Source organism: Xiphias gladius, chromosome 3 (assembly GCF_016859285.1).
Source record: "Xiphias gladius isolate SHS-SW01 ecotype Sanya breed wild chromosome 3, ASM1685928v1, whole genome shotgun sequence".
In the NCBI taxonomy this organism is placed as follows: domain Eukaryota; kingdom Metazoa; phylum Chordata; class Actinopteri; order Istiophoriformes; family Xiphiidae; genus Xiphias; species Xiphias gladius.
In genome coordinates, this window is record NC_053402.1 from 22,601,813 (window position 1) to 22,624,640 (window position 22,828).

General features: G+C 41.5%; 1 protein-coding gene across 2 annotated transcripts in view; it reads left to right on the forward strand.

Annotated features, from left to right (window-relative positions):
* Positions 1–22,610, forward strand: part of si:ch73-281f12.4 (RA_Radil_like and Myo5p-like_CBD_Rasip1 domain-containing protein) — a 45,402-nt gene extending 22,792 nt beyond the window's left edge. For both annotated transcript variants that reach the window (XM_040116225.1, XM_040116217.1), the window contains 10 exons: positions 145–314; positions 401–513; positions 4,636–4,855; positions 5,274–5,446; positions 8,930–9,074; positions 11,545–11,726; positions 11,815–12,193; positions 18,200–18,333; positions 19,422–19,561; positions 19,668–22,610. In XM_040116225.1, the coding sequence (XP_039972159.1) occupies positions 145–314; positions 401–513; positions 4,636–4,855; positions 5,274–5,446; positions 8,930–9,074; positions 11,545–11,726; positions 11,815–12,193; positions 18,200–18,333; positions 19,422–19,561; positions 19,668–19,764 (1,753 nt within the window). In that variant the 3' untranslated portion in view covers positions 19,765–22,610. The remainder of the gene's footprint in view (positions 1–144; positions 315–400; positions 514–4,635; positions 4,856–5,273; positions 5,447–8,929; positions 9,075–11,544; positions 11,727–11,814; positions 12,194–18,199; positions 18,334–19,421; positions 19,562–19,667) is intronic.
* Positions 22,611–22,828: the final 218 nt, after the last annotated feature.

The window sequence follows — 22,828 nt, forward strand, 5'->3', positions numbered from 1 at the left end:
GTGCCTATAGAAAGATACAAGTGTAAGGGCTCTAACTGTAACTATCAATTATTTTAACTATCAAATAACATTAATCAGCATTCAGTCCAACGATGAGTCTTTGTTTCAGCACTAATCTCACACTTTGCTGTCTTTTTACATCAGGAGCTCCAGTGACGGGCAGGCCGATCATCTTCGGTTGCTAAGCATGGAGGAGCTGATCCCAGGTCTGCAGCCGCTGGTGCTGTGGATGGCAAACTCCATTGAACTGCTGCACTTCATCCAGCACGAAGTCCCTCAGCTGCTGCCCTGGAGGCAGGACCGGGAGGACAAAGGTGGCTGTTACATCTGTAATGCTAACAGCTGTTGGACCTGCAGAGTGTGCGTCTCTTTATTAAGACTTCTTTATATGTTTTGTCAGGTCTGTTGGACTCTGAAATGTCATCCACTCAGACGGCCTGTGAGGAAGCCATGACAGTCCTGGAGGAAGTCATCATGTTCACCTTTCAGCAGTCTGTCTACTATCTAACAAAGGTTGGCTGCCATACATTAATATAAGCCGAATATAGGACAGTATAAGACAGGAAATTAGGTTTGAAAAAGTGGGGGCTGTCATATTTTTAATGACGAGACAGCTGTGTGTGTATAACATCAGATTCGTTTTGAATGGAGAAGGCACCAGTGACTGTCTCTTCTACAGAGAGAATTATGTTGAGTTGTGGGTTGTTTGTAGCGAGGCTAACGAGTGTTTTCAGTACATTTATGGTGATTTTTTTTTAGAGTCAGCCAAGACTTGGAGTTTTTGGTTAGTCCAGTTTAACCTGCAGGAGCTTCCGATGGCTGTTGTAACACGTTTTGCTTCACGGGGGGAGTAAGTTCGTGACGAGCGATGTCCTCCGATGTCTTTATTGAAGAGGTGAACCAGGGAGAAATTCTGCCAAGAATTACGTCTGCCTCAGATGATGAGCTCAAAAAGAAGGAATTCTGAAAAATGTCAAAGGAAATTATTTAACCAAGAGCCTGACGGGAGAGAGTGTTTCCATGGATTAATGGGCTCTCAGGGAAACCTGTAGAAGTGTTTCCTATCCTCAGAAAGTGTTATTCTCAAAACAGAAAAAAGGGGGGGGTTGTCTTGTAATCGCGGTTGTCCTTTATTTGGGCAAATAAGCCAAATGTATACATGTACTGCACAGCACGAAGTCCACGCATATAATGACATCAACACAGTTCACATCCATTTGACCTGTAAAACCTGAGTCTCGGTCACATGTGAAGCAGGAAGTGGGACTGTGTAAACACTGTATTCTGTTTTCATTGAGCGTATTCCAGACAGAAAACACAATAACAGAATGGAAACAGAGACTCTCAGTCAGAAAAAGCCTGTGAGATAGTGAGCAGGGTTTCTTTTCCACTGACTGAAATATAAACAGACAAGATCTTGTCTCTCAAGGTTACGCTGGTTTATTGAATAATAAAACCTGATTTGGCGAGAACCACTACATGAACATCTGAAGGCCCTTGTCTTAAAAACAACAGGTGTTGACCAAAGGGATTTTTAAAAGAAATTTAAAATGCAATTAAATAATTCAAACCATAATAAATAGGTAAGTAAATGTAAAAAACAAAATCTGAACAATTTTATTGTCACAGTATGTTAATGATTAACCTGACTGTAACCAAACTGTATAGAGGTGGGTCTTTAGCCAGTGTCAATGGATTTGAAAGAAATGAAGGGGTCTGGATATAGAATATGTACTGAGGAGACCAGAGATGTCAACTCATGGAGGAAACTGGGCTACAATACTGTAAATCTACAGAAATAATCTAAGGTGCAACATTAATACAATTAAGATGCAGCTACTCACTAAATGAAATGGTTAAAAGAAATTCTATTAAAGTCAAAATTACAGATTATTCAAATTAAGAACCTCTATGGTGCTGGACCTCATGTTAAATCACATATATCAAGAAGTAAAGATCTTCAGCTGCCCAGTTGAGGACAGGTACCCTCCCACTGGCCCTGTGAGCTGGTAGGTTTAGAAACGTATAGGAGGAGGACCGGTTGTGTGAGCTGTGTGAACCGGAGCACTGATGAAGAAACAATCAAATGGTTACTCAATTTTAGTTTTTTGAAGTCAGCAAATTTTGTATCTAAGCTTTGTTTCAGGCGAGCTAGGGAAGACTGACTCCCACATACAGAGAGTCGCAGTCGTTAAGGCGTGAAGTAATGAAGGCATTTGAGACAGTCTGCAGATTTCCAAAAGAAAGAAAAGATTTGGTTTTTGCTATTGACCTCATGCGACAAAGGCTTTTGATAGCATTTTATCAAATCCCAATCTGGTATCAAATCCTCGTATCGAATCTGAATTCTTTTATGTGTCTTCTTGAATTTCAGGAAGTTCAGCTTTCATCATTTGTGAGTAACCAAAGTTATAAATAACAAGAACTCAAAGATTCAGTTTAGATCATCGATCAGCTGTTGTTGGGCGGAGCCAACAATACTACAGTTTTTATTCACAACTACTTAGTTAATTAACATTAGCATTAATTAAGCTAGCATTATAATTTTCAAAACCTGTAGCTCCAACCTGAAAATGAGAAGAGCAGCGGAAGATGTGTTGAAGAAATGTTGACTAATGATTGACATTGATTGTTCTGAAATAACGGCGATAACAAGGAACAAGGATTTTGTGTTTCACCCGGTTTCAGGGGCAATTACAACTGTGTGTCGTTAGTCTAGTAATGGAAAGGTATCTTGTATTCTTTAAAATCAGACCCCAGTGGAAGCACATGTAGTGAAATTAGGAATTAGGACTTAAGATGGACCCTTGGGATACACCACAGGAGAAAAATATACTGAAAAATAATCCATCTTAACTGATACTGATCTCAGTCTCAGCCACTCAAAGGCCACTCTTCTATCTGGAAGCACACTCTGATGTAGACTTTTCAAAGTCTTGAACTGCATCTTAGTGTGTCTGGATTGAATGACAACAGTCAACTCTCCTGTTTTAACGCCCAACAGGAAACTTCCAGGCTAGCTTAATGCAGCTTTCCCATGTTAACGTGGTTCATTTTAAGGCTGCCTGGTTTATGTAGAATCCAGCTGACGACACAGCACAGACACATAATAGCAGAGTCTGTAGAAACGCCACCACCCTGCACAGTGACTGCTCGAGGAAGGGGGGGAAGGAAGCAGGAACAGTCTGTGCTGTTGTTTTGAGTACTCATATTTCTTTTGCTGGTGGTGCAAAACAGCTTATACAGAAAAAAGAGGTATTTTACTGTACAGTATGTGCTCTCTAGTCCAGTGAAGGGTTTCCTTTATGCGGCCTTTTTCAGAGGCGGTTTAACAAATCATGTTTGTCACTTTAAAAACTTGTTAATCACTCAGCTCCAGCTCCGCTGCAGGAGTAACATATGTAGTAACTTCTCCCTTAATTACAACAACGTACTATAGAGTATATGTGTGTGTTTGGTGGTAAATATCTTTCTGTTTGATAGAAAAAACAGGAGAAAGATTAGCAGCTATGAGCAGCTGCCTGTTTCCTGTAGAGGAAGACAAACTGTCATCAGAGAACCACCCAACGGGGGAGGTGTAAGGTCTTACCATAAATTTCTTAACTATGACTGAACACATACTGTTTTTACACTTCTTCTTTTTCTTCTGATGTAGTTTTTAAAATTAGAACATGAATAAAACTGGGCCTATTGACAGTCTCTCTGTCTAAAAAAAAATCCTCAGCCATCGACCGTCTCCCTGCTCTCCACGATAGCGAGGCACAACAGCACCTGTAGATCAGCAGACCTCCTGTCTCCGGCGTGCAGGGTGATAATCGTATTTATGGCCTCCTTCAGTTAGTCTTAGGTCACTATCTTAGTCAAGGTGTGTGAGCGATGTGTGTTTACGTATGTGTGTGTGTGTGCGCGCCTGTCAGGATGATGTCATGCGTGTCAAACAATGGCAGAACTGTGTCAGAAGAAGGAGTCGTGACAAGAGCCGGATCTGAGGTGATTCTGCGGTGTTTGTAGAACTGTATTGCTCCTGGAAAAATTGTCTGGAGGATTTCTTTCTTGGTTAATTTGGTGACTCCTGTATTTACTTTGTATGTTACTGGTGGTAACAAGCAAATGCGGTTTAATACAGTTCCCAGAATTCTGGAGGCAGCAAAACAAACCACTGTTGTTTTAATGAAAAAGTCAAGTAATAATCGGCCTTTTTCCATTACTTTGTGAGCAACCGAGGTCCAATTTTAAGCTGCAGGTGGCATGAGTCTCCGAACAGCAGGGACCAGTAAGAGGTGTCGGTTATCTGGCTGAGATGTTGAAGGTGTGCAGCTGTTCCATTCCTCCCTGCAGTGTTTCAAACTGATCCGCTGTCAAAAAATGGCGAAAATGTAGACGTATTTTTGGTGACGGAAAGCAGTAAGTGTCAAGCGCAGTGACGAACACGTTGCATTTCCTGTGACTACTTCAAAATAAAGGTTGATTCATGTTTTGTGTTTCTTTAATGTGCCTTCAGCACTCTGAGTCATTATTTTATCATGTTCTTTGCATAGCAGCACTGAACAAGAAAAAAAGTATATTACTGGCCCACTAACTTTATTTCACTGAACTTAATACAATCAGAAGAAATGTCGCCATCTTTCTCCGCAGAGTATGTATTCAGCGCTGCCGGGTCTGCTGGAAGGGAACCCGTTCTCAGAGAGCGGTCAGCTGCGGGTTCCTGATGGACTCAGCGGCATCCTAGAGGTGCTGAAGGAGGCGTTGAAGCTGCTCACGGCTTTCCAGGTGCATCCAGACATCTCATTACAGCTATGTGCCTACCTGTTCTTCTTCATCAACGCGTCGCTGTTCAACGCCCTCATGGAGAGAGGTAAGCTCACTGCCCCGTATCAAGAAACCTGTTAGAACTATTTTAGATTTTGTTTGACAATCCATCCAGTAGTTGTAGAGATTTTATTCTGGACCAAAGTTGAGGACCGACCAACAGCCACTAACACAGCTAAACACATCGAATGTCGTATCCCACAGGGGTTTTTACCAGATGAGCACTGTTCACTGAAAGCATTTGGAGCAATAAACATTTAAGCACTCCGATGTAACCCAGGCTAATTGCATGAAATACTACGACTGCAACTGCTATCATTTCTTATTTTATCACATACCTGCATATTACTGAATGTAAAAACTGAATCTTGCCTAATATGTCGGTCGAGCCTTAGGTTGCACATTGATACCATGCAAGACAGTTCTCTCATTTAAGACTAATCTAAGACCACTTTGTTGTTCAGGATCTGTTGCTGGGTTCTACCAGTGGTCCCGAGGCGTTCAGATCCGGGCCAACCTGGACCTGCTGATGGACTGGATCCAGAGCATCGGACTGGGCGATCTGGCCACCGAGTTCTTCCAGAAGCTTTCTGCTGCTGTCAATCTGCTGGCCACACCCAAAGAAACCCTCCTGCAGGTCAGAGGATATCCGTTTCTCCTTCCCCGTTTGTCTTACCACAGGATGGTGTAGCCTCGCAAGTCGACTCAGGTCTGCGCCACCCTGAGTGTTTTCATTGTCTTCAAGGTGTCAGTGCAAATTTAGTTTCATATGTTTATGTTTTAGGTGCACAAGACTTCGGTCTTTGGGAAATCTAAACCTCACTTGACCCTTTCCACAGCGACAATGTTATTCCTACTCTTTCCAGTAACTTCTTGTTGTTTCCAAACATACTCATAATGCTGACTAGTAATGCCATAAAACCTGACAAGTCTGTGGACGCATGCTTATCACTTTATGGTTATAGCAGCTCTAAAAACAGGAGCACTTGAGCTTCCACAGCACAATGCTCATTGATCAAATATGAGGAAATAACCCTCAGGAGCAGAGTAGGTAAACACACTAAAATGATCATGATGTCAAAGTGCTAAAGGTTTGGCCATCACTTATCTAACTTTAAATTATTCGGACCTGAGTATATCCTGTTAGCCGGGGTATGTAAGCAGCGTATTATCGGCTCAAATCCTATTTATTCTCACGTAACCTACGTGGAAATGCTTGGCTAAGAGCTCAAATGGCATTTTAATGTACACAGAAATACATTAGCATAAAGGCATCTTAGAGCCTTTCATACCCTCAGTGTATGTCAAGGAATAACATCAAACAATACTGTACATCACTAGAACAAGGGGTTTATATTTGCCCTTACTTGTGTGTAATCTCTGCTGTGCAGCGTTAGCTTGCCAACTTCACACTTAAACCCTCCGTTCTTCGTTACCCATTCAATATTGGTTTACACTTTGCACCACAAAAGGAAGGCGACCTCTCACCTGGCTGGTCATTGAACACTGAGGTATGCAGAATCGTAGGAAGAGAAACTTACGTGCCCAGGTATGCCACATGAGGAACAGTGGTTAAAAAAAACCCTGCAAAACAGCAAAGCGTTTCCTGACTCACAGGTTTACGGCAGCTGGTGAAGTGCAAGCTGCCGAATGTTTTTGTGGTGAAGTAGCCATGTGCCACTGTTGTTTGTGTGCTCTTGCTATAAATAAAAAAAGCCTCTTATACATACTTTATATAACCCCAAATCTGCCTAATCATCTTAAATACGGTGTGATCCTGAAAATAAGCCTTTCAGATCAAAGCTCGCCTGTAATTTTTAATCCTTTTCACAAGACAAATGCAGCGAGAGCGAATATCTTCTCGGGTTTCATTGCTTCTTAATGTGATTGATTATTGAAACAACATGTTGATGTGGGGCACAACTCAGTGAGGGATGATTGTAAACTGTAAACCAAAGGGACGTTAGTTAAGGGCAGAAAGACAGTTTACTACGCATGGAAATGCTTCTTGTGCAGCCTGAGGCCACAAGAATTTCCAGAGACGTCTTTAAACGTCTTTGATAATATAGATCAGTGCTTCCCAACCTTTTTTTTTTTTGTTTGTTTTTTCCTGACGTACCCCACAGTCCCATCTCATGAGCTTTGGTGCCCTTTCATCTGCACTACTCAGATGTTTTCACTTTCAACTGGTGTTAATGGGTGTTAATGTCGTTTGTATCTAACCTTTTATCCATACTTTTAGCTATTTCAGTTGTTCATTACTAGCTATTTCAACTGTATTAGTTTTACCTACCTACTGTATGACAAAACTGTTACCCGTAGTTTTAGCCAACCATTTCAACTTTTTATCCATTTCTTTAAATTGTTTCCGAACATCTATCCTTTTCTTTGGGCCAACTAATTAAACTACTCTGCTTGCTAACTAGTCTTTATAGTTTTAATGCACTTCCAGTTGTAGTTGGTGTTCATGTGTTAGAACTGACTGAGGTTGATGGGCAATTCACTAGATATTTTAAATTTGACTGAAGATTTACTCCAATTTGTAAACCTGTCTGGCTCTTTATTTTCCTCAAGAGAAATATGTGGATATTTTTTTTTGATGATTTATTTTTCTTGAGTTCAGTGAATTATCTGCAGAGGTACCTCTGGTTGGGAATTAATGATAGAAAAGAAAGCTAGAATTTCTATAATTGAGCTGCTTGAGCTGTGTCGCAGAATCAACTTTAAGTTCAAATGATCCTGCCGTGTGACGGTACACACTTAATGCGGAAGAACTGAGTAAGGTATGAGGCTTAGTTTTACGCTCTGAGGTTGACACCTGCTTTCACTGTATGACTCACGGTCGTGTTTCCAGCGTGAAGCGTTACACAGCACCAGCCCACCCACGCCAATTGCTGTGTCTCATCTGTTAGCGGGATTGGATGGTTGCTAGGAAGCTGGTGGTTTTATGTCTCCCTGCCCTGGCATGAGGTCACTTTGTGGCTGTAACAGTAGAGGACACACCCTCGACAGATTTTTAGTTTTCCATCTGGAGTTTTCTGGGCTCTTAAGAACTGAAGTGGCTCAGTGGCACAGTTGTAAATTACACCAGAGGGATGTGGCGTGGCTTGTTTTGCCGGCAGTTATGGAGAACAAGTCATATGAGGAGTTATTTTAGGAGAATACAGCTCCCAAACGTTAACACTCAGACACAACAAAAAGAGACAGTTTTAAGTTTCTGCTGTTTATAAGCAGCATTTAAACTTAACCTTCTGTTGAGTGTGGTGTCTGTGTTACAAGAGAAGGGCAGCAACTCGACAACATTTAACTTATGGTTTCTGTTGTGGCACCAGCATGTCTGGGCAAAGCCTTACTTCCACCAATTCAACTGGAAACAGGGTGAATGAACTGTGTAATGTTTGTAAGGTTTGACTTTTAATAATCACATGAATGTGGCTGGCAAGTGACTCACCTGTTTCCTTATCCTTGGGCTACTTTCCGCAGTCATCAAAAGACCAAATATTGTCTTTCTCAGGTCTGTTAGACTGAGCGCTGGGGTGAGGAAATAGTCCTATTTCATGTCTTTCACAGCAACCCGAGAGGCTGAGACGAGAGATGATGAATAAAGTTTACACTTCTCACGCTGCACAGAACACGGACAAAGTGTTAATTAACAGAAGTAAAGTGAAATCCAGCGCTCACCTTTTATTTTGGAGTGCAGAATAAACACTTTGAAGAAAAGCCTCAGTGACTTGAGACAATTTGAAGTGCGACTCTATTTGCCAGCATCAGATCCAGACTGAGAAATATTTTCTCAAGAGGCTTTGTTACCACATCTGGCCCTGGGGTGATGGGGACAAAGACTATTTATTTACTAGATCATATAATTAGTTTAAATAGCTTTGAATGCAAATGAGAGAGTAGCAACGACTTTCTATCCTTATATGGAAACAATCATGTGGGGAAATGACTTGTTTCTCCCACCCTGTCATTCGCACAATGCCTACAAAGCGCTTTAGTGGCTCCTTCTTAAAACAAAACCATCCATGGATCGGTTTTACAAACCCGCATTTTAAGTTCATGAAGGGTTTTAGAAAGAGTTGTTTTGTTGAGTTTCCTTTGTTGTTTCATGTTCGTTCAGGCATCCTGGACTTCTCTCAGGACTGAGTTCGCTGCCCTGAACCCTGCCCAGCTACACCACATGCTGAGGGAATACAACTCTGGTAAAGCCTGTCCCACCGGATGGACCCCATCGCCGGATGATGCTCGGGACTCTGTCAGGACAGGTGACTAACATAGACATTAGACCATCTTAGAGCTGAAATGAATAGCTGATCAATCAATTAGTTGATCGACAGAAAAAATAATCAAATATTTTGATAATCAATTCATTGTTTTAGTCATTTTTCAAACAAAAATGCCCAAAAGTTCTCCTGTTCCCTCTTCTCGAAGATAGGGATTTGCAGCTTTTCTTTCTCATCTGTCATTGTAAATTTAAAATAATTAAAAAATAAAAATAAATTTTGGGTTTTGGACTTTTGGTCGGACAAAACAAGCCATTAAAAGACGTCACATGGGGCTTTGGTGAATCTTGATGGGGATTTTCTAGCTATATTGTGACATTTCATAGAGCAGATGATTTATTGGTTAATCAAAAAAAATAATTGGTTGCTAATCAGTTATTAAGTAACCGACCGTCCTGTCTCTCTCTCTCTGGAAAACACTGGACAGTTTCTGCACTGAGGCTACAACTAATTATTGTTTTCATTATCAGTCAATCTGCCATTAATTTTCTTGTAGTAAGGTCCTCTAACCTTTTAGGTGACAAGACTTCATGATAAATAACAGAGGAGGCAACAAGTACAATTATTTGATTAAAAAAAAAAAAAGAGGCTCTGAAGTATGACATCTAATGTGCCTCTGCTTCCTATCAACTTATTATACTTGCTACATTCTCAGTTGTTTATCGTTAAGTGTTGTGCAGGCAAATGAACATGAGTCGTTTTTCATTTCTGTTTTGTTCTCTGTGAGAACTATTACAAATTTTTGATGACTGGGACCAAACTGTGAGATGTATGGAGCCCCAAAGCGTTCAATATTTTAAAAAAAAGAAAAAAAAGAAAAAGAAAATTGAACTAAATGAAGAAATTATTAAAACTCAACTCATTATTATGAAATTTTTTCATTTTATAATTATATTATTATTAACCCAATCCAAGTCCTTTATATAGAATTGTGTTTCTGCCGATACAGAGTCCAATTCTATACTTAATTAACGCTACTTAAATGCTGATCAAATAGTCTATGTATCTGACACATTGAAATTACACAGCTGTAGACTACCGAGTCTCACAGACCATGTTTTTTTTATGAGTTTCTTGATCCAAATACTGAAGGTTATGGTTCAGAAATATAAAGTTTATAAATTTAAATTGTGCGACATGACATGTCTCGAGGTCCAGTTGGGTTAATGGCATCACCGACAGGGACATTACACGAAACCGCTAGAGAGAAAACGTCTCACTGTCTAATTTATTCATTTGTGTAACACTTTGGGACTCCATAGAGTCCAGGACTCCCTTGAAACCAATTGACTCCTGGGCTTTTTTTCAGTTAAAACCTGATTTTTAAAAAAAACCCCACTATAATCAACCTTGTAACTGTAATTAGATGGGTACACTTCCACACTAACAGTCACATGCATTTATAAGTGGAAGCCATCTGAGTCTTGTGTCCACACTAGCATTTTCAGGTTGGTTTTGAAAGGACGTCTGTTTACAGCGAAAAGCCTTAACAACATGAAAACAGCTAAATCGCTTCTTATTCCACCTCTTCTCAGTTGGCAAACAGCGAAACCAAGCCAACATGGTTTCAGCCGGTTACACCTCCGTTCAGTCTCCTTCTGCTCTCTGTGGTCACCTATACTATGTTTTAATGCAGCCGAATTCACAATATACAGTAGTAGTTCTTATTTACCTATTTTACTGAACAGGTATGAAATAAAAATGTAATCGCAGCTAATAAATAACCATGCGTTGACCAGCAGTCATTCCTAAGATGCTGATAAAATCCTTATTTTATAATCACGACGTTGTCTGACAAAGTCCGCATGAATACGTGTTAAAAAAACAACAGCCGTACCGTGCGTTCGGCTGTATTGACATTTAAAACGCGTGATCGCAGAGAAAGTAAGAGGCGACTGAAGGTTGTCTTAAGTTTATTGGAACACAGCCCCTGACCCTCGCTGGGCCGGCTAACATTATCAGAACGAGCTGGCGTTTTAAGTTTATAGACTCTGGAGGCCGTTTCGAAAAAGTTCCGCTTCTGGGGGAGAAAATGTCGTCGGAGGGCGGAGAGGAAAAAGATTTGACTGGCTTAGTTTGGTCGCACTGCCGGTATTCCTCCAGAGTAATCCTCTCCCGTGAGTCTGTCTCCACCAATTGGCTTCAGTCCACAGTCAACTCTCAAATCCAGCTCTCCCAGCAGGACAGCCACCACCTCGTTCCCAACTATTTTCACCTCTTCGCTCAGACCGACTGCACCCTACTACTACTGCTGCAGAAAAAAAAAGAAACACCTGTAACTGATCCAGCAGCAGTAGCACCAGCCCTATGCTTTATTTACAGCACTTAATTAGGTGTTAACCCAAATACAGCAGCTTTACACGGGGACTGAAATACATTAGATAGCTGTAATGAAGGTCAGGTCATTTATGATGGATGATAACAGGCTGGCCATGGTTCTCTCTTCCCGTAGGAGACATCCTGGAGAGCTTCGACAACCACCCGCCACTCATCCTGCCCAGCAGCACGTTTCACCTGGAGCTAGGTAAACCCATCGTGGAGCCGGCTCTGTTCGAACAGCTCAGTCACCTGCAGGAGTTCGTTTGCCAGCTCCCCTGCAGTGAAACCCAAGCCGAACGTGATGTGGAGGAACAGGTAAAAAGCCCATCGACCCCAGAGCTCAACAGACACTTTGATGTTTCTACATCTGTTGTTGATTGACTTTATATTCCGCCAAACTCAGGCTCTCAACGGGACGACCACTGACAGCCAGTCTACAACCTCACCCTCTGTGAGAGTCTACCAGGATCCTGCCCGGCAGGTGGTCTCTGACCGGGCTACCTGCCCCTCCCCTGGGGCAGCCCTGGACTGCATCGCCCCTGCACAGCCCACCCAGGCCCGAGGATCTCACGGTGACCTCAGCAGCTGTGAGGCAGTCCTGACCCAGAAGCTAAAGAGCTTGGAGCTGCAGAACACCCTCCCGGGACAGGCCGACATGGGCTACCACAAGAGCCTGGCGCTGGACCCATCCTGCCTGCTCACACCACCCAACACCCCCCAGGGTATGGAGCTGGCCGAGCTGGAGGCTGATCTGCAGGAGGGCGCCCGCCAGCAAAGGAAAGGTAAATGAGGCAAACGTCAAAAGATCCACACACTGCTTGTGTCTTGAGAGCTCCCAGTAAATTTAATTTAAGACAGTGTTTTTTGAGAACAATCAGTATTTATATAAATATCAGTACACATGTACAGATATAAATATACTACGCAGAAAAAAATAATAAATAAAGAAAAATGGAAAACAAAAATAATTTTATAAAAGGTTTAAATTGCAAAAAAATCAAACAAGAAATTAGCCAAAACATGTACCAATATCTACAACAGCAAAGTTTTTATTTGAATGATCCAATATTGATTCTTAAAATCCCAAAGATCAATCTTTGCATTTTCTCAGTAAACATGTACATCTATGCTAAATACTATATGCAGGCAGTGGTTACCTGTGGTGGGTGGTTCAGTTTGGGCTGCATGATGTGTAAACGTCTGCTTTGTGAAACTCGAGTTATTACAACTTGCACCAAAAGGTTATTTTCGGTTCAAAAGTAACACAGATGATAGCTGGGTATATGAGCCACCCCTGAATCACAACGGTCATGTAAACTGTGACGTGAATAATTACAGTCTACGTGGACCCGATGCAGTTTACAGGACTGTTACGACTCGGGATGGTTAGCTGACTCTGGCTGTCTCTTAGCGGATCTAGAGATCAGGTCTACACGAGAGCCAGACTGAAAAAAGACTCTGCAGACTGATCTGAGCTCGGTTTGCGTTTGTTGAAGAGTCGACGCAGACAGAGCAGTTGAATTGGTGAGAAGAGTTTCAGTTTCTGTCCTGTCTGTGCTCAAAGCGATCATTAAAGTGGATGTCTATACTCATAGTGCTGCTCTGGTCCATGTGTGGCCGTGTCAGACAGCATTTATTTTTTAGAGTACGCATAATGATGTCACCCTTGTAAGTGAGTGCAGGTTTTTTATTGTTTTTTATTGTTCTTTATTGTTCCAAGTCAACTGTTTTGCACATGTATTGTAGGCCTGAAAATTTTAGATGTATCATATTTTAGCCGTTTTGCATTTGCCAAGACAAAAACATCAAACATTGGTCCACAGCCTTACAACCAGGAAATGTGTTTACAATTTAGCCAATAATGTACAAGAAAACAACAGTGTTTCTCATTTGTTGAATGTAGAAGAAATTTAAGTTCCCAGGATAAATTCTGAGAAGTACTTTATGTGACATTGGCATTTATCTGATGTAACTGAATCATGAGGAATCAAATCGAATCAAAACAAATCGATTCTGTGAACTGAAAACAAATGGTATCGAGGGATCAGTGCCGATATCCAGCCCTCACTGTGACTAAACAATCACACAAAATCTGCGAGATCGAAATCCAAGTTTAATGATGACAGGCAGGCAGAGACATGCTGCTCACAGACGGCTCTCGGGGGAAACAACACACCCTCAGGCAGACGTAGTGAAAGTCAAAGTGATGTGTCATATCCTTTTTATAGTGAATAAGAGTTGTTGCCAGCAGACCAAAGGTATATTACTCCACCGTTGTAGTGTGAAAGAGGGATGGGGATTGACATGAATGAAATAGGTCCGTCTGATTCTACAGAATCAGAAAGATCCAACCTACAGAACCCCCCCCCCTCGCTAGCATGGCTAAATATCAACACATTAACCAGTAATGAAAATAATGTCAGTTGCAGCCCAAGTGCATACTATTTAAAATATTTAAAATAAAAGAACTGTCGTGTTTAAATTAGATGTGGCTTAGAAGATCCTTTTGGGCCCCAGTAACAGCTGAAAAACATTAGCTGAAACGTGACAGCAGCAGACGATAACTGAGAGCAAGAGTGTGCGTAACGTGCACAAAGAAACCCTGGAGCAAGAGCAAACCACTTTGCCACCACACTCGATGACAAACCGACGGCATCTGAAAAAGCCCATTCACGGCTTCATTGACACACAGCGGGTCTTGATTCAAAAACCGCACAGCTCTGTCACTTCAGCTCATACCTCATCCTGCCCCGTTTCTAACGTCTTGGAATGAGGTCACTGGCACTCATTCCTCCCAAAACCTCATTTCCCTCTTCTGACTGACGGACTCTATTAAGGAAAGTATTTAGTGACGTGACCTCTTGGGCCTGCTGCATATTTGTCCCCGGCGCTTTCAGGTCCACATAAAGGTGCCCCGACATAAAAGAGGCGAGAATGCTTCATCTTTTACTGACTCTGGAGGTCAGGAATTTCAAGTGGAAGGTCGTGCAGGGTGGGTTCGCTGTGCAGAGGAAGGAGTGTTTCCTCTCCCACTCCCATTGTTTTTGGATGCCTCCGTCATTAGGTCATGTGTAGGAGTCAGAGGGAGTCGGTGTGAGAGTCGTATACTTCACTTTCAAAGTAATATATAAACTAAAATACTGCAGCTATTGTGCACGATATTCGATTTTTAAAACATTTAAGCTTAGCTTTTGCTAAGAGTGTCGAAGCTTCAGGCCTCTGGAGGGTTGTTTCCCACGACAGTAAGTGTGTGTCCATGCAACACTTAAAAAAAAAAAAAAAGTGTAAACATTGCAAACAGGTTTTTACGCTTGACTGAGGTGGAAAGGTTGGTGCACTGACATAAACAAAAAGTGACAAAGTGCAGTAGAAACGGACATTTAATCACGATGCACATGAAGCATGTGACTTAAACGTCCACTGAAAAGGTAAAAGTACTTTGGCAGATAAAAACAACAGATCAGTGAGGAGCAAAGACGAGACCGTAACCTTCCTCTCATTTATACATGAAACAAACATAAATGTCATATGTCCATGGTGTTTTACACATCCTTTATATTTGTTTGAGGTTTGACTGGAGCTCTTTGAATTACATCATCTTGCTGTATCCTCTTCTTCATCGGGGGCTTAGCTGCACTGGCTTCAGTATTAGCGCCGCCAGCCGTTTATCTCAATGAACCAACTCGCCGATCGGATAACCACGACACGAAAGCGTCCAGGAAGAATGTGTGGAAGTATTTGGGGTTTTTCCGGAGTTTGCTGACTTTGTAAATAGCGCTGCCTTACTGTCCAACTGGACAAGTGGAGCAACATGAACTGCACAACCACGTCTGACTGCCGACACGTTTCGCCACACGCTCCCCCTCAGGACTCTTGCCAGAGGTTCGTGAAAAAGCCATTCGCTGGTAAGATAGCAAAATGTGTATATGCAGAGATATGCGGTCCGGACTGCGTTCAAATAAGTTCGAACGAATTGAATGCCAGTTCGAATTTGATCGAACCTTGAGCGCGGGCACACCATTAAGAGCTTCTTAAGGTCGGCTGTCCGTGGTGCTGGTGAGAAAGATGAATACATTTTAAGGAACGACGCATATGTAACTGTAGGGCCTGCTACATGCAGCGAGGGAAATTGCTAAACTACAGTCACTCATAGAAATGATGCTGGAGTCAGTTTGAGAACGTAAACTTTGATCAGCTGCTCGAGGCCGACGCTCCCACTGCAGGAAAATTACTGAAACTTCAAATTTTCCTCTTTTTCGGTAATGAGTACAGGAGTCCCATCAAACATCAAGGATATATGAGGGATTTTGAGTTTAACCGTTGCGTGATGGATTCAGGAGGGAGGAGCCTCTGCAGTGTCTAACGAGCCTGGTCGGTCCAGAAGCTCTGCGAAAGCCCTCAGATCTGAACCAGACCTTCAAAACCACTTTTCGTCACGTGTGATTGCGTTTGTATGTTAAGAGGTTCGACCTGTGTTAATGTGCTCCCAAACAGACCCCCCAGTGTGGTTGTGCACAATTACAAAGAGGGTTTAAGTTGAAGGATTTTGTTGATCTTAATCAGATATCTTTACTCTCATTGGTCACATTTTGCTGTGTGTTTTCTGCGTTAATGCTTTTATCAAAAGTAATTTGCTCAAAGGGTTTGAGGATTACATTGAAACAAAGCCATCTGGCACTATCTATATATGTGTATTTGTCCTTATTGACACTATATTCAGTAGTTTAATACTTTCTCAATCTGCACATTATGTAGAGGAGCAATGATTAGTTGATTACCAATTATTGGATCAACGGAAAATTAATCTGCAACTATTTTGTTAATCTATTTTAATCCTTATATTCCCCACTAGGTAAATACAGATACAGAAACTCTAACGAGAATCTAGGGTACGACTCAACTGCATTGAATTGTCGTTTTTAAGATAGTCCAAGGTCCATGGTCCAAGCATAAAGCTACAGGTGAAACTAGAGATAATCATTTGGTCTATTACACATCCGCAAAAAATGAAAAATGTCCAGTATCATTTCTTAGAATGCAACATGACGCTCAATCAAGAAAACTTAACACTGTAATAAAGGAAATACAACCACTTTAAAATAAGATCAGAAAAACAGAAAAAATGATGGTCCTTCTCTTTACTTTTCTCCAGCACTTGGTTTATTTCTAATATTCCCCACTAGTTCAAGACTAGTTTTACTGGACATTTGATAAATTCTCATGGGGAAGTAGGGAATCTCTCAGCTGCATTAAATTGTAAATTTTAAGATAGTTTCTTATATTTTATGTAAGTTACATATTATACTATTATAACTTATATAATGTTATTAATATTATTAATAGTAATAGTGTAATAAAGGAAATTAAACCACTGTAAAATAAGACCATAAAAACAAAAACAACTACGGTCTTTGTTTACTTTTTGCCAGTACTTTGTTTGATTTCCAATATTTCCCACTAGTTATTTATTTGAGAGGCTAAAAATTGTTCCTTGTTTATATCATGGAACTAGTTCAGGTAAGTCCTGGGTTTTTACAACCCGATGGGAACCCTGCTATACCTCAACCTGCAGCGTATCTACCTCTGTGGCTCTGGCTAACGTTATTTTCAAAGTTTGGTAATCCTTTAATCTGGCCCCAAGAGTTACAGAGAGTTGGTGATGTCAGGAGAGAAAAGGGCAGTGGCCGATCCGTCATGGGAATTTACAGTTGGGTTGGTGCGTGGAATCTTAATCGGGAGGGGGGGGGGGGGTGGCATTGTTCGGGTCAGGTCCTGCGTGGGGGGCAGACAGGCTGCATGTTGGGAACAGGCGGAGGGAAGCGGGGGTGAGGAGGGGGAGTTGGGGAGGAGGGGGGAGCAGGAGCTGCAGGGGTGGGAGCAGGTTGTTTGGGAATGCTACCGTTGCTGCGTTCCTGGAAGTCCCTGTCACTGCACTGCCGCGCTACAAGATCTGATTTCAGGCAGCTCGTCGTGTAATTTGAGGCTTCAAACATTGGATCTAATGTGTGTGTGGACAACAAGGTTTACGAAGAATGATTAGTGTGCCATTACTAGTGCAATACTTTCAAAAACAAGACTTAAGAACAACTTCAAAAGAATGGTCCCAAACTTTGAGTTGTGGGTCCAAATATTCAGTTTCAAAAGTGGGATTAGTCAGACGGTCAGAAGTCAGTGTTAAAAAATGTAAAATAAGGGCTAAGGAATAAGTCATGCCCACCAACACGTCCACCCTCAGGCTCTGAATCTTAGATCAGCTGAAGAACAACATACAGCGGGAACCACTTTAAGTGAAAACCGTGTGTGGAGGTTTTATTAAATGTCTGTATATAATTAAAATGCATGCTTAATGGGATCAACCTAAAAATTAACATTTACTTAGAAAGTTTACAGGCAAGTTTATATATTTACAACCTTCTTAATTTATCAGTTCCACCTTTTATTCATGTCTTTCAAACCCGCCTGAATCCTAACCACACTAACCTGTGAACAATTGACTGTATTCATGCTGGATCCATTAAGTCGTCAGGTTTTCCTGTTGTACTACGTGTATGAGCTATTTCCAAAAAAGGAAAAAAATGTTTCTGCCGTTCACTCCGAAATGACAGATGTTGAGACTCATGAATGTTCATATATGCCAGTTATTGTTTATGCTGAGAATACGTGCAAAATTCTGCCATTTTCAAAATTTTTAATCCACACGGGACCAAGATTTTGCTCTACGCACACAGTATATCTATCTAACACTGCTTTGTTTTGGTGTGATCGTGTGTTTCTCTGTGTTTCTTTAGCCAGTGGATGTGCTGAGAGAAAGACAGAAAATGTGGAGGAGGAAGAAGAAGAGGAAGAGGAGAGAGAGGAGGTGTTCACAGTGGAGCTCCACAGAGGACCTCATGGTCTCGGGCTGGCGCTCGTCGATGGAACGGTACAACGTCTTCTCCTTGATATCGTCCATCATCCACCCACTCAGTCCTCTCTCTTCTGTTACGCCGGTTTAACTGCACAGAGTTTCAGCCACTAGTGGTTTAAAATGAATTTGAAAAGGCCGACTCTTATGCGGATTGTTTCAGGAGTCTTACGTTTTCACACAATTTAATCCGGACTAGTAGAACAAAAAAAAAAAAAAAGACCTAGTGTAGCTGCTCAGCTCTCACGTAAAAGACTAATCAGATTAAACTGGGATTTTAACTCAACAGACTGAAACTACACTATGAATGTATGTCCCATCTCATGGACAAGAGCCAGTATGGTACAGTGATACACTATATTTTAATGAGAGGCCAGCTCATTGGATGTCATTAACAAAATCTTAATGAGACAGTTTATGGCTATAGAAATGTGCAGATATGTTTTGCTTCCTAATATGTATTTTTAAAATAGATAATAGAGCTGAAACAATTAGTTGATCGACAGAAAATTAATTGCCAGCAATGATTATTATGATAATATATTGTAAAATGACCAAATCTCACACGTTCCGGTGTCTCAAATGTAAACATCTACGCTGATTTTCTTAGATTGCTTTTACAGTGTTAGGTGGACAAAAAAAGTAATTCTTTGGATGCCGCCCTAGGCTTTAGGAAATTGTAACAGACTTTTTACAGTATTTTCTAAAGTTTTAGAGACGGAACGACCAATCTCCCTCTTGACTTTATAAAGTTCGGCTTCATCAGAAATCCCTGAACATTGTTAGAGATGTTTCTCACCCGGCGGCTCCGCTCTTTGAGGAAATACCCACCGGGACGAGTTTCCGACAACTCTGGGGATCTGACAACAACTTGGCCTATGTCATTGTTTGACAAACCACTACAAAAATAGAGGCATTTCAGTATCATTTTTTATTCCTGAACTCTTTTTTCGTGGACAATACCGATGGACATTTGGTCACAGTTGTTGTTTAACGTCAGTTTTGCCTCATCAGCGTCTCATCTTTGTCATGGTCTGTGTGGGTCACTGCGCTGCCGCCACCGACGACAATAATCTTTTATCTTCCCCCGTTTTATCTTCACATAGAAAACACCACTGAGAATGAGCGGGATTTATGTGAAGTCAGTGGTTCCCGACTCTCCTGCTTCCCAGTGTCTGAAACTGAGAACGGGCGACCGCATCCTGGCTGTTAATGGCGTCAGCTTGGTTGGTATGGAGTATAACGTGTAAGTATTCAAATAAACCCAGGTCTACATTATATTAGCCTGATCCCCTCTCTCTGCTGCTGTGTGTGTTCACAGCTTTTTGACCCTCTCTGTGTTTCCGTTTCAGCGGCAGAGAGCTGATTCGATCATCAGGAGACTCACTCAGACTGCTCATCGCCAAGATCGACTCAAAAACGAGCAGCAAGGGCTCGACAAAATGCTGAAGGAAAAAAAAACGCCGGCGGGCCACCAAGTGCAATTGGGAAGGCCAGAGGACACGAGGTTCATCCTTCCTGCTGCATCCAAAGTCAGTACTTCTCGCAGGATGGATTCCCCTGACCAAAGGAAAACACACCCGCTGCTTTTCATTTCAGACTCGTTGTGAAATAGAGCTGTTGTGTGTGTGTGTGTGTTGCTAAAAAGCATCAAGACAATCAACAGTTGCAGCAGGACTGGCTCACTTTGCTCATACCAAACATAGACTGTGGGCATTTTGCTGGCAGATGGGATGGTGAGGACAAGTCCTTAAAAGCTCATTTTGCTGTCCCAGCTTCTTTCTGGCCTATAAACAAACTGCTCCGTACTCATAAACCAGTGAAGGTTTGGCGGTGAAGAAAATAGCCATCTGTGGCAGTTTGCAGTCCTGAATCATCTATTTGACTGTGAGAACACAGTTTTCTGTCTGAAGAGCTGCTGCAGGATCGTTCGTGTCCGGGATCAACTGGATTTATTCTGAAACTACGGCTTTTGTGGCTACTTTAAAAACTGTGAAAGAGGGATTTATAAAAACCTTCCCTCCTACCCAGTCATTTAGTCTGTTAAGCCCCATTCGGACAGGATCAACATTACAGGTGGACGTTTATTTAAATGATCGTTCGCGACGGGTTTTGAAACCATCAGGAAGTTACGGGATATGGTCTGTAATAGACATGGACGTTCAGCAGGACAAAAACAAAAGAGAAAGACAAAAGTCTGCTCGGGGGGGCGCCGGAGAGTTGAAGGGGAAACGTGACGAGAAGAATTAGATTCATAACTCGGTCAAATATTGAATCTCAAGGATGGATGTCATAATCAAGGATGACATTTTCTCAGATGTGAATCCAGAATAGACGTCCATAAATCCACTTAGAAATCAGAGAAAAAAAGAGGCTTCACACTTCAGAACTTGCCTGAAAATCCTCACATTTTTAACTTTGTCTTCAGTATCAGAGAAAACCAGTGAAAGCTGTCTGTGCATCCATGGGTACACTGGAAACAGGAGCTGCTAATAGCTAATTCGGCCGTACTTTCAACATCCAAACAAGTATGAGCTTAAAAAAACAGGGCTCAAGTGAGAAGACCAGTACAGCTTTTACCTCCCGATGGATTTATGTTTTTTCTGTCAGCATATTGGTCCCTAAATAGGAACCAATGTCTCCATCTATCAGATTAGCACAAACTCCACCTGATTTAAAAAAAAAAAAAAATAGAAGGACAAGCAGCTCTTCACATGGAAAAAGACGGATCCACTTTAAAATACAAGTAACAGGATTAAAATTACAGCAGCGCCAGCGAGTTCACAAAAAAGGTGGTGAAAAATGACCCACATTCAAAATAACTGACCAGGTGATGTTACCCCCCCCAGAGGAATAAATCTAGTCCGAATGGGGCTTTAGTGACTCAAAAAGGAAACCAGATTTCTTGGTAGAGGTACAAACAAATAATCTGTCATTGGGCCTCAGGGGGACATAGTTTCAACTGTTCCCAACACAAATCTACTGGATTTATAATGACATTAATATTCTTCTACACAAATTTCCAACACAAGGGAAACCACACAAGGAAAAAGCAGAATTGTTTTATCCTTGTTTTCAGAAAGGCTGGACGTAAATCGATATGGTTTTCTTTGCATTGTAGCAGTTGGACATTGTGGCCTTCAGAGCATCGCTCAGACCTTTCTGCTGTAAAAATTCCACTTTTATGTCGCATGAAAGACTGTACACGAAAAGCATTGGTTCGTTAACAACAGCGAGTAACAGCAAATGTCCATGTTTAACAGAAGGAATGTTTAGACGGTTGGGTAAACATCTTTAACCTGCAATTTTTGTGATTTTTCATGCTTAAATTTAAAAGAGGGTATAATCGATATTCTTATCATAACAATGATTAAATGACTGTGTAAGTGATGAAAACTACAGAGAATTATTAGGTGAATCTGCAGCTGCCCTCGGTTTTATAGCGAGTTTCAGCTCATTTATCGCTCATCTGTCCGGATCACAGCTTTAGTGTTTTGGTTCGCGCTCACTGCTCTCACGGCTTTATTTTCTGCCAAAAAGGCTGTAAAAAGCTGGCGGACATAGTGGAGCATTCAGCGGCTAATGAGCCAGATATTTTCCTCAGGAGTTGGAGGAGACCAAGAAGCAGAACTAAAAGAAGAGGGAATACTGGACTTTCATTCATCGGGTGGAGTCAAGCGCGACGCCAAATGAATGATAGCGTTGCTCCACAACTGCCGAATGTGTAAATAGGCAACTTAAAAGGTGATGATATGTCAGTGCCGTGTTCACAACTGGGTTCCACTGAAAACAAGTGGACGATTACGCCAAAAATATGCTCTCATACAAATAAAACAGCACTGTCATGAGTTTGTATCCTAGTTTCCGAAAAGTTTAAGTTTGGGAAATCAAAGATACTCTTCATAAAAGGAGATGCACACTTCAAAAACGGGGCATGCTGCCATTGTGCTGAACTTCCTCTGCTGCACGTTTGAAGGTCTTTTAGTAGAGAGAACATGTACATTAGTTATATTGATACTATTCCTCTAAAGCCTTTCTGTAAGTAGTTTGTGCCCAAATCCTAAAACATGTTCAGAGACACTAATCTGAAATCAGCTGACAGCCTTTTTCAGCTTATACGAAAAACATCAGCAGACATTTTTTAAAAAGGTTTTTAACAATGTAAAACAACAAACCGCTGCAGCCCTGAAGTCTGTGTGTTTTTATCCCAAATGTAAACAGTGTTAAAGTAAAGTTCAAGTATATTGAAAAACAAAAAGTATTCAGTTTTTTAATATTTATATTGCGCAGTATTTTTGAACCTATTGAATAAATATTATTTTCACTTTGAAAACCTTGCACTCTGGTTAATTTTACACTCTGGTTGCTCTGTCCTAATGCATAAACCTTCTCCCGCGCTGTGTGTTTGTTAACAAATGAAGCAGCGGCAGGTTTTGCAGTGAATTATATCTGCAGCTGGGATCTGAAAGCTCGTCTGGGTGGAGCAGCGGGGAGGCTGCTGGGTGTGTCGGCT